Below are 11619 nucleotides of genomic sequence, written 5' to 3'. Positions count from 1 at the left end.
TTTGCTGTGTTAAGAATTCTTTAAGTACTTTAAAGATGGCAGTCCACTGTCTTCTGGCTTGCATTTGATTGTTCCCACTAAAAATCTGCTCTCAACCACTAAAAATCTGCTCTCCAACTTATCTTTGCTTTTCTGTATATTATGTGTGTTTTTCTCTGACTGCTTTTAAGATTTTCTCTTCATTACTGGTTTTAAGCAATTTGATTATGGTCTTTCCTGGTTTGGTTCTATTCATGTTTCTTATTCTTGATGTTCATTGGAATTTTTGGATCTGATTTATAGTTTTCATAATGTTTGTGAAATTTTGGGCCAGTATACATTCAAACATATTTTTCTGTACCCCCCTACTTTGAGGATTCCAATTACTTATATATTTGGGATTTTGAAGTTGTTTCAAAACTTACTGATGCTCTGTTCATCTTTTCTCAGTCATTTTTGTCTGTGTAGTTCATTTAGAGTAGTTTGTATTGCTGTCTTCATTTCCACTAATCTTTTCCTGTGCATTAGCTAATGCCTTCAATCTAAACAACCCATTCCAGTATACATACACACACACACACACACACACACACGTGTATATGTATGTAAAACTATAAATATATATATAAAATATATATAACTGTAAATATATGTATATAACTATATTTATATGTTTTTTTCACAGACATTGTTCTTTTCATCTTTAGAAGATCAATTTGGGACTTTTATATCTCCATATCTCTACATGATTAATCTTTCCTCTAGCTACTAGAATATATGGAGATTAGTTATAATATATGTTTTATTATCCTTGTCTACTAATTCTGTTGTCTGTACCCTGAGTCAGTTTAAATTGATTAATTTTTTCCTCATTATGAACTGTATTTTCCTGCTTCTTTGCATGCCTGGAGATTTTTTATTGAATGCTACATAATGTGGATTATTGCTTGCTTGATGCTGGATATTGCTGTATTCCTATGAATATGGTTTAGCTTTGTTATGTGACTCAATTATGTTACTTGGAAATAGTTGATCCTTTTGGGTACTGCTTTTAAGCTTTGTGAGGTAAGGCCAGAACAGCATTTAATCTAGGGCTAATTTGTCCCCACAATTGAAGCAAAACCCTTTTGAGTATACTACCTGACTTCCCATGAATTAGATTTTTCACAATTGCAGGTTGGAATAGGTCCTATGCCTGTGTGAGTCCATGACTGTTCTCTTTAAAGTGTTTCTTTCCCCAGCTGCAGCTGGTTTCCTCATGTGCATGAGTTTATCAGTTTTCAGCTGAATATTCCAAAATATCCTCTTCAGAATTCTCTCTCTGTTCAGCTCTCTCCTCTTCAATGTTCTTCCCTATGAACTCTAGCAGCCTTGGGATCTATGGACTCCCAGGCCCATCACCTCAATCTGGCGACACTTCTCGCCCTGCCTTGGTATCCCTCCTTTCACCATGGCCCAGAAACTTTTTCCAGACAGTAAAGTGGAGCTCCCTTTTTTGTTTTCCATGTCTTTGGGATAACTTCTTTTGTTTCCTGATGTCCAATGTGTGTAGAACCAATATTTTGTATATTTTGTCTTGCTTTATAGTTATTGTAGGTGGAAGAATAAATCTGGGTCAGAAGGACAAGTTCAGTATGCCTGTATTCTTTTAACAGCATGAGATGATATACATGAGGGCCCCTTTAAAAAGAAAATTACTACCCAAATGTATGGTATTTATTATAATTCTTCTGGTAACAGGCCAAGTGTACATGAGTTACTTATTTTATGTATATATCTCCCAGGGATATCTATATAAATCCAGTAGAAATTTGAGTTCCTGCTACTTTCTCTGTTTTCAGAGTTCCCTTATTACTGCATAGTAACTCACATTCCCATGACTTAGGGGCCTCTGGAATGGCTATCCCTGATAAAGATCTGTTAAGTTAAACTAAATTTGGCCTGTGGATGCCTCTATACTGCAAGTCCCTCCATAAGGAACTACAACCTATCTTAGTATGTAAACTAACTGAAAGCCTAATTTAGGAGTATACTTTTGTAACAAATAGCTGAGTTTCAGCCAATCACAGCAGCCAAGCTTCGGTCAATCACAGGTGGCCAACTGTACAAATAAGTCAAATGCTGAGCTGTAACCAATCAAGCTGTTTCTGTACCTCATTTCTGCTTTATGTCCATTAATGCTGCCTGCCGGTGTTGCAGAGGGGAGCTCTCTGAACCTCTTCTGGTTGCAAGGGCTTCCCAATTCGGGAATCATTCTTTGCTCAGTTGAACTCTGTTAAATTTAATTTTTTTAAAGCTTTTCTTTTTAACTTATCCCAGACTCTGCCTTGATCTCACCATCATCCTCCAGGAAGATTCACCTATACCAGGCTTCTTTTTTTTCTTTAACTTTAACAATAAAGACTAGGATAAGTAAAGACAAATGAGGATGTCAATTTATTGAGCATCTACCATATGCCAGGTGTTCTATATATTTTCTCTAATTCATTTAAAACCACTAACTATGAGGAATCAGAGAAGGTTTTTCAGAATGCATGCTTTCTCAGGTAAGCCATAAAAGATGAGTAGGAGTTAGGTGAGAGGAGGCATGGAGTGGGTGTTCCAGACAGAGGAAATGGCATATGAAAAGGCCTGGAGGCAAGAAGAATGTGACTAATTTGAGGAACTTAGTTCAGTTTGGCTAAAAACAGAAAGTAAAGAAAAGGTGTGGGAAGATACGGGGAGGGGTAGGAGAAGGGGAAAGATGAAACTGGAGAGTTAAAACATTGTGAGGGGCTTTGAAAATGATACTAAGGAGTTTGTACTTTTATTTCTGAGGGCAAAGAGAAATTCCCATTGTATTTTTGGCATATTACTTTAGTTATGGTGAGGAAAATGATTTGAAAGGAATAAAATTGAGTTATATCTAGGGAGATGGAGAAAAGTATACATTGATTCCAAAAATTCAATAATTATCGGCACTCCCTCAGCCATTTATGCATTTAAAAATATATTGACTGCCTACTACATACTAGGCACTGTGACTAAATAATTGTTAAATAAATATGTTGAATTATTATAAATCAGATATCATTTATCGAGCACTTATTTTGTGCCGGGTACTGTGCTAAGTGCTATATAAAAACATTAATATTACCTTTTAATAAGTGAGGAAACTGAAGTAAAGAGAGCTCAAGCATGCTAATGCCATATAGCTAGTAAATGGCAGAGCCAGAATTTGATCTCAGATCAGTCTGAAATCCTGCCAGATTTGGCCGTGTTACTTGAGCATCAATTGTTTCACACATGTAAATTTTACTTAATATCATCTTTTAAGCTAACAAAATATTTTGAATTAATTTTTTTTTGTAATCTGTTTCATTTTTAAATGGAAACATAATGGATTATATGTATTTGTGAGGTACTGAGTTGAATATCAATACCTGTGTACAATGAGTGAGGATGGAATCAGGATAATTAGCATATTCATCATTGCAAAATATAATTATTCTTTGTATTAAATAACCAATTTCTCACTAAACCCCCTTTTTCTCCCCCTTTCCCACCTCTAGTAACCACATATCTGTTCTATCCTTCTGAAAGTTCAGCATATTATTGTGATTATCATTTGTTTTATTTCTTCCTTCCTTCTTATTTATTTATTTATTTTCTGCCACTTATAAGTGAGGACGTACAGCATTTCTCTTTCTCTACCTGGCTTATTTCAGTTAACATAATTTTCTCCAAGCTCATTTATGCTGCTGTGAATGTCAGAATTTCACTCTTTTTTATGGCTTAGTAATATTCCATTGTATATATATACCATATTTTCCTTATTCAGTCATGTGTCAATGGACATTTAAGTTGGTTCCATATCTTGGCTATTGTAAATAGAGCTGTGATAAGCATGACGGTACAGGTGTTCCTTCAACATGATGATTTCTGTTCCTTTGGGTATATACCCACTAGTGAGATTGCTGGATCATATGATAGTTCTGTCTATAGTTTTTTGAGAAATCTCCATACTGTTTTCCATAATGGCTGTACTAATTTGCCATCCCACCAACAGTGTAGGAGTGTTCCCCTTTCTGTGCATCCTCTCTAGCACTTTTTATTCTCTGTCTTTTTAATAATAGCCAATTTAACTGGGGTAAGATAATATCTCAGCATGGTTTTCATTTGCATTTTCCTGATGATTACTGATGTTGATCATTTTTTTCTATACCTGTTGGCCATTTGTATGTCTTCTTTTGAGAAATGTCTATTCAGTTCCTTTTCCTATTTTTCAATCAGATTATGTTTTTTGGTTTTTTTTTTAACTGTTAAATTGTTTGAGTTTCTTGTGTAGTATGGATATTAACCCCTTTTCAGATGTATAGTTTGTAAATATTCTCTCCTATTAGGTAGGTTGTCTTTTCACTCTGTTGATTTTTTCTTTTGCTGTGCAGAAGCTTTTTAGTTTGATATAATCCCATTTGTTTATTTTTTCTTTTGTTGCTTGTGCATTTGGGGTCTTGTTCATAAAGTCTTTGCCCAGTCCTACATCCCAAAGTGTTCCCCAATGTTTTCTTCTAAATATGTTGTAGTTTCAGTTCTTATATTTGAGTCTTTAATTCATGTTGAGTAGATTTTGGTATATGGTGAGAAGTACGGGTCTATTTTCATTGCTCTGCACATGAATATGAGCAACATATGTGCCATTTGTCCTGGATTTCCATGAAGAAGTTGCCTTTGCTTTGCAGGTAAGGGATAATTTTACATATATCTACATGAGCATTTAGGTAAAATTTGGAGCACTCAAACCCCACATGAATTTTTCATTCCCAAGACTGACTTAGATGATGTTAAGGGTTTTTTATTTTTTTTTAATTTGCTTTTTCCCATTCTGTGTCTACTGAGTAATTTTATTTTGAAATAGGAGAGAGGAGAATACATGCTTCAATAATGTCACCGTTTCCAGTTGAAGATATTGTGAACTTGTTTATCTAAACACATTTTATTTGGGGTTAAGTATGAATTTTCAATAGATGTTTTTTAGATAACGAAGCAGTAATTCAAATGCAATTATATAAACAAGAAGATCAGCAGTGGATTACCCTGAAGAGTATAAAATGAACCAGGAGCATTAGTCTGGGTCATCACAGCATCAGCTCACCAATGCAAAGTAAGGTAGGTGTCTATACTGAGAAGGTTTTGTGACATGAAATGTTCTTATTCTAATTTTCTTTCATTTTCACCATTTTAGCATTTTTAAAAAAATGGCCAATGCTGAGAGATAATGTGCTTTAATAGGCTATAAAATTTTAAATTATTGCTCCAAATTGTTCAGTAGTGGGTGAAGGTGAGTAAACTATATATATAAGGATAAGAAGAAATTCTATTGACTTAAAGAGAAACAACTGATCTATCCTCTAATTAAGGAGGATCGATGTACATAGCTTTCTCCTGTTTACATTTTGATTAAATGTCTTTATTAAGTGAATAATCTGTATATTGTCTTCTCAATTACTAATGGTCATCTTTGATGAAAATATACATCTGGGAAATCTTAGAGTAATTTCAGTTTTTAGTACCTACAGGGGTAACATACTCTGTATTACAAGGTCTTTTTAGTTATTTAATAGCTGAACCCTCTTGGGTAGTGTCCAACACACACACTTGTCTTATGTACATTTTTCTCTCTAGTAAAATGCACTGCTTTAGTGAAGTTCAAAGATTGCTTATAAGATGGACAATTGATTCTTTTCTTAGTGTAGTAAGGGATTTGGAGAGAAAAGATTGGTGAAGGAAATTGGCAGAGCAGAGAAAAATGTGCTTATTAAGAATGAAAGCAATGACAGCAAAAGAAGAGAGAAAGGGTGGAGAAAGGGGTAAAGGAAAGAACATATCTTGCAATAAGGAAAAACATTGAAATGGGACATAAATAGTCATGCCACTGTAGGAGGCATCTGTCATTATTTAGAGCCTGCCCGAAATCATGCCTTCTGTGTTTAGGTGCTCAATAAATTATTTGATAATTTCAGAAGAGGCAGGTAAGTTGTAGAGATGAGAACCTGGGTGACAATAAGAAAGAATTGTGGCAGATGATAAAGGAAGGTACTAACTAACACTGATTTATATGGTGTTATATAGTTATATAATTTTTCTTATGTAGAGTTCCAAATGCTTAACATGTATTGTTTTATTCTTTTTTTATTATTTTAGGAAGAGGCATATGGAAAAATGAAGGCATAAAGTTATTAAATTCTCAGTTATACACAACTACAATTAAATCTGAAAGTAGAATTCTAGATTGATAATTCTTAGATAAGGGATCTGACACTAATTATCAAGTAGAATCATAGCTTACTTGTACTGCAAAGACTTTCATGATCATCTTCTGGTTCTAAGCCTTCCTCTTATAGATGAAGAAATTGAGGTCCAGAACGATTCTGTGAGTGAAGTTTTACTATTTTCAATAATGAAGTAAAGGAGAAAAAATAGTTCCTATTTTCTTTACATCTACAAAGTTGAATAGTTACTGTGCCTGGTAATTTAGTACTTTTAATTTTTTACTTTTGTTAGTTTAGAATTGTATATTTGTAAGAGGAACTTAAAAAAAGTGGAGTGTCCATAGTGAATATGGAAATAATGGGAAAAAGTTCCAAAGCAATTTTTTATCCTACATTTTAAAAAGGGTCAGGTGTATTTGTCTCTTTCTGTTTTGCAAATGGGGAAATAAGGTCCAGACAGATTAAATATTTTAGTCAATTTCTCATAAATCCATAGGAGAGTTCTGTCCCTTATCATCTAGACCAACATTCTCATCACTAGGTCACTACACCTCTATATAGAATCATAGAGCTAGAAGTTAAAATGTGTGAAGTTAATTATTTCCTATGGCAAAAACACAGTAGCCGGCTGTCTAGTTAGTTAGGCAAGAACTACATGATCATGGTGAGTAAGTATTTTACATAATTTACCTAGTTAATATTTTAAGATCCTGCAGAGGATCGTCTAGGCTCTAAAATAACAGAACCAACTCAACACCACAGAGGTATCTCACATTTGAGAAACACTTGAGAAAATCAGACTCCATGAATAAGAAATTATGTTTTTGATTCCTAATTCAAATACCAAAAAACCTCCAAGGAATGCTGAATATGCAAAATTTTATTTTAAGAGTTCACCAGAAAACTCTTCTTATTTTAACCTTTAATACTAAAAAGTCTTCCTAAAATGAGTTAATTCACTTCCTCTTCTATTAAGAAGTTAGTATAGTAAGCATAAGGAAATCTTTGATAATTGTGGGTCTCAGAGTCATAATTTGGAGTTTTTTCAGAGCACTTAGAATAATCTGTAAATTTTTTTATTTATGTTCATACTTAACTCCCCCACCAGACTGTCAGCTCTTTAGGTCAAGGACCATATCTTATCCATGTTGTGCCCCTTAATGTCTGGCTCAGATGCTCAATATATGTTTATCCAATTTATCTGCAATTCTCATTCTAGGAATAGGAAATTGTTTGGAATTGGAATGACGACTAATCTCTGGAAGGTGACACTTAAAATAAATCCCTGGTGACCTGTGTAACGTGGTTTTCATTTTTTCTTATATGTTGATTGAAGACAAAATTCTGGTTAACTGAGGCTGAGTCTATAGGGTTTCACTTAAGGGAAGCTTTAGAATATGCAGCTTAAAGATTCTGTTGGGATATGATTGACAGATTTGAGCAAGTGTTAATACTTTTTGATGATTGGATAAAAATGTTTAGAGAATTATAATTTATTTAATAGAACAAGCAAACAAGTTTGTGTTCATAGATAACAACACTTTCTTTACTGACAATGATACTTGAGAAGGAAAAAGAATCCAAACATACCTAGCTATCTGTACAAGATTTGGGAGATGAAAAAATCTTCTTAATCTTTGAGGTGATCAACTTACATCCAAAAGTCTGAAATTTGATTACCCTCTCACAGTAGCATAACTAAAATAATTATATAAGTCATAACATTATCCATATCATTATGATGTCCAATTGATATAAAACAAGTTCTCCATTAGACAGGCTCTATTAGGTGCATGTTCTGCTTCTGCCCGAGGCACTATGGACCCTTTGTTGTCTTACATTCAGCTGAAAATTACTGAATGTGCATAGCTAACCCATAATGGATCTGTCATCCTTGATGGTATTATTGTCATTGTGTCAACCTATATTTTTTGCCTCTGTAATCTTTTTGATATAATGAGTTCCACATATCTTTTGTGTAAAATAATCTTTTATTTTTTCCAACTCTGCTTCCTTCAACCTTAAAGGAATATCCTAAAGGTTCAGAAGAGGGGGTTTGTAGATTTCTGAGACAGTCCCTTAACACCAGTGGTAATTTTAGTTGACCTTTTCTGTTCTTTCTTTGGCTTCATGATGTCTTCATTGATAGCCAGTGGGTAGAATTATATGCAAGACTACAAGCATTGGGTGTTACTGAAGTTTGGTATGCTTTTTTTTTTTTTGTTTCTTCACCCTTTCTGATTATGAATAAATAGTTGATTGGCCTTTTAATCTATTGACCAAAGTCTTTAGAAAACTACAGTTCTGGGAAAGCCCTTCCTGAAGCATAACCGTTAACTCACTTCCTGTAATAGTAAAGGCATGTAATTGGATTATTTTTCCACTAAATGAATTATTTTACATATAGTTGATGTACACATCTCTGCCATTTTTCTGTTGTGGTGTTTTTAGTTAGCTTTTCATGTCACTGCCCAGTGGAACGTAGTAGTGGCACTTGTAAGCAGGACCTCCACTACGTGAGCCCCTTCACTATGGATCATAGCCACATCTAAGTGAATACTGGAAGGTTATTGAGAGTATTAAATATGTAAAAACAACTAATATATGGCCTATGATAAAGAGGTATTTAATAAATGATAGTTGTTATTATTGGCTCTGTTTGTGTGTATGTGTGTTTGTAAGCTCTTTCCAAATGTTCCTTCTGAATGTCCTGAAAAGATACATGTAATAGGTTCTTTAATTTTATCTTTGATTTAGCATGACTGCTACCTTCCTGATGTCCATGCTTTTTGGCCTTGCATGTGGGCAGGCAATGTCTTTTTGTGTTCCAACTGAGTATACAATGCACATCGAAAGGAGAGAGTGTGCTTATTGCCTCACCATCAACACCACCATCTGTGCTGGATATTGTATGACACGGGTATGTAGTTCATCTTGCTTCTTTTCGCTACAAGTTATATAAAGCTTGAAGCAGTCCATTCCTATCTAGAAAGGAAATGAGGCAAATCACAGCCTCATTTCCCAAATCTAATTATTGCCTCCTTAGAAGTAGAATGCACGGGTTACAATATTAACACTATGTGGATCTATTCACCACAATGGGTACAGATAATTTTATAACAGTTTATGTCCCAAATTTATTTAAACCTTATTTTGTTTCCATGATCCAGGATGAAAAAGAAGAGGGTGTTACTTTTGACTCTGTAGGATTCAGTATGTTTATGTTAAGTTGGTATTGGGGAATGCAACTAAAGAATCCTCCCCCAGTTATATTTGTGGCAAAGGAATATTAAGTTGATTTTTGTCTATTTTAATTATCTATATGTTTCCTAAATTCTTATCACATAGTGCTCTCTTTTCTGTTCTTTCCTCAGGATATCAACGGCAAGCTGTTTCTTCCCAAATATGCTTTGTCTCAGGATGTTTGTACATATAGAGACTTCATCTATAGGACTGTAGAAATACCAGGGTGCCCACACCATGTTGCTCCTTATTTCTCCTATCCTGTTGCTATAAGCTGTAAGTGTGGCAAGTGTAATACTGACTATAGTGACTGTACACAGGAGGCCATCAAGACAAACTATTGTACCAAACCTCAGAAGTCCTATCTGGTGGGATTTTCTGTCTAACTTTAATAGCAATATGATTTGCAATTTGGTTAAATGTGCTTACCTGGAATAAAACAAATAAGATATCATTATGTTTCACAATACCTTGTGTACATTTGAGTACTGCTTCATCCATCCTCATACTCACACAGGCACTGGAGAGCTTAAGCGGTCTTAGAAGAAAAGGTGAAAGAAAGAGCCTTTCAAGCTCATACGAGGGATAGTTCACATGAAAGTGCAGAATGGAGGTAAAATGGAGAACAGGAACATGACATGCTAATGAAAGCCAGCCTTGAGCAGGCTCTCCTAACGAGGGCTGGGAGGTTTGTCTTGACATAGAAAGTGAATGTGGGATCACTATAGAGTTATGGAGAGAAGGTAATGTGATCGGAAGCTGAAGAAACACATGGCATCGGGGTACTGAAGACATCTACTTCCACAGGCTAGAAGCAGGTGGAGAGTAAGGAATACGTAGAATCTACAATATAATACTTAGTCCTAGGCACTCAAGTGCACTGGATAAAACTACCAAAACTCAGTAAAGAGTATAGGAACTATTCTTTTTAATTTAATTACTCTGGTGGGCCAACTGACCTATGAAAGTTATACCACAAAAGATTAATGTACAAAGCCTAGAAGGTCAATTTACAAAGCCTAGAAAGGAGGCCGTGATCATTTTACATGTAGAAGTCTAAATCCTTCGTAGTCCTTCAAGTAATAGGAGATAATTTCCAGCATTTATATCAAAAGCGACTTGTGCTGTGTTGACTTTTGATGTCATGAAAAACTAGTAGGATTATGAAAGGTTTTAGAGGCAGGTGGAGAGTGCTAAGGGATTTAGTAAGGTAAAAACATCCTAAATTCTGATCTAAACCTTAGCAATATTGAAACATTGTTTTCTGGTAAATGTACTTGGTAAGAGGCTATTTTTCTTTTCCTTTCTTAGATACTCTTTCATGACAGTTTGGGTTCAACAGATGCTTGAAGTGAGACAGACCTAGTGCCCTGCAGACTTGACCTCAAAAATACTATTTATCCTTTACTTGTCTATTACTCTCCATTCTTACGGCCACCATCACGGTGAAAATCAGTTGTCAGCAGAGCCAGTTAGCTCTTCTGTATCCCACAGCCCCTGGTTAAATTCAGCTGGGCATCTTGTAAATGCCCACATGCTGACAGTACCCGGGTGAAGGTGGGGTGTGGGAGGTAGACTGATGAGCTGATGCAGATGGGTTAGTACAAAGCCTGTGGTTCGCCAATGGGGAGGGAAGAGTTGTGCATTTACATACAAAAGAGTCAGGAACCCACATTATATTTATCTTATCTGAAGTTGATATTTGCATGGTCTCCAAATATTAATCTGGAGTTTGGGTTCTCAGATCACTTGGAAATATGTACACTTAAAGCTGCATAACACTTGTCTCGGATCCCCATCCTGGCCAGCTACCAAACTAATAAAAAAACAAAATTGTGTGTCAAACATAGATTTTTTTTTTCTTTAAAAAGATGACTGGTAAGGGGATGTTAACCCTTGACTTGGTGTTATCAGCACCACACTCTACCAAGTGAGCCACGGGCCAGCCTCTCAAACATAGATTGTTGATTAATGAGTAAAATGTCTAATGCTCAAACCTAACTGGCATTAGTCACAAATGACTTTTGTGGATTCTGAAAAAAAAATTTTTTTTTGAGGACTTGAACTGTGGAAAGGCTGAGAGATTCAGATCAAAAGAAATTACTTAAATGGGCTTCTTCAACCTACAGGGAGAAGGCTAGGCCTG

At 35.1% G+C, this 11619-nt stretch overlaps 1 protein-coding gene across 1 annotated transcript; it reads left to right on the top strand.

Moving 5' to 3' along the window:
* Positions 1-5096: 5096 nt before the first annotated feature.
* On the top strand, positions 5097-9949 carry TSHB (thyroid stimulating hormone, beta). The gene is made up of 3 exons (XM_008571277.1): positions 5097-5127; positions 8988-9150; positions 9605-9949. The coding sequence occupies exons 2-3, from the start codon at positions 8989-8991 to the stop codon at positions 9857-9859; spliced, it is 417 nt and encodes a 138-aa protein (XP_008569499.1). The 5' UTR covers positions 5097-5127; position 8988; the 3' UTR covers positions 9860-9949.
* Positions 9950-11619: the final 1670 nt, after the last annotated feature.

This window comes from Galeopterus variegatus, unplaced genomic scaffold, assembly GCF_000696425.1.
Source record: "Galeopterus variegatus unplaced genomic scaffold, G_variegatus-3.0.2 Scaffold674, whole genome shotgun sequence".
In the NCBI taxonomy this organism is placed as follows: Eukaryota; Metazoa; Chordata; class Mammalia; order Dermoptera; family Cynocephalidae; genus Galeopterus; species Galeopterus variegatus.
Note: the sequence above shows the minus strand (reverse complement) of the source record. Positions and strands in the feature narration are given on the sequence as shown.

Excerpts from the sequence above, each read along its gene's own strand:
- TSHB (XM_008571277.1), top strand. The coding sequence starts at position 8,989 with ATGACTGCTACCTTCCTGATGTCCATGCTTTTTGGCCTTGCATGTGGG. Across the intron at positions 9,151-9,604 it reads CTGGATATTGTATGACACGG|GATATCAACGGCAAGCTGTT; the intron begins GTATGTAGTTCA and ends TTCTTTCCTCAG.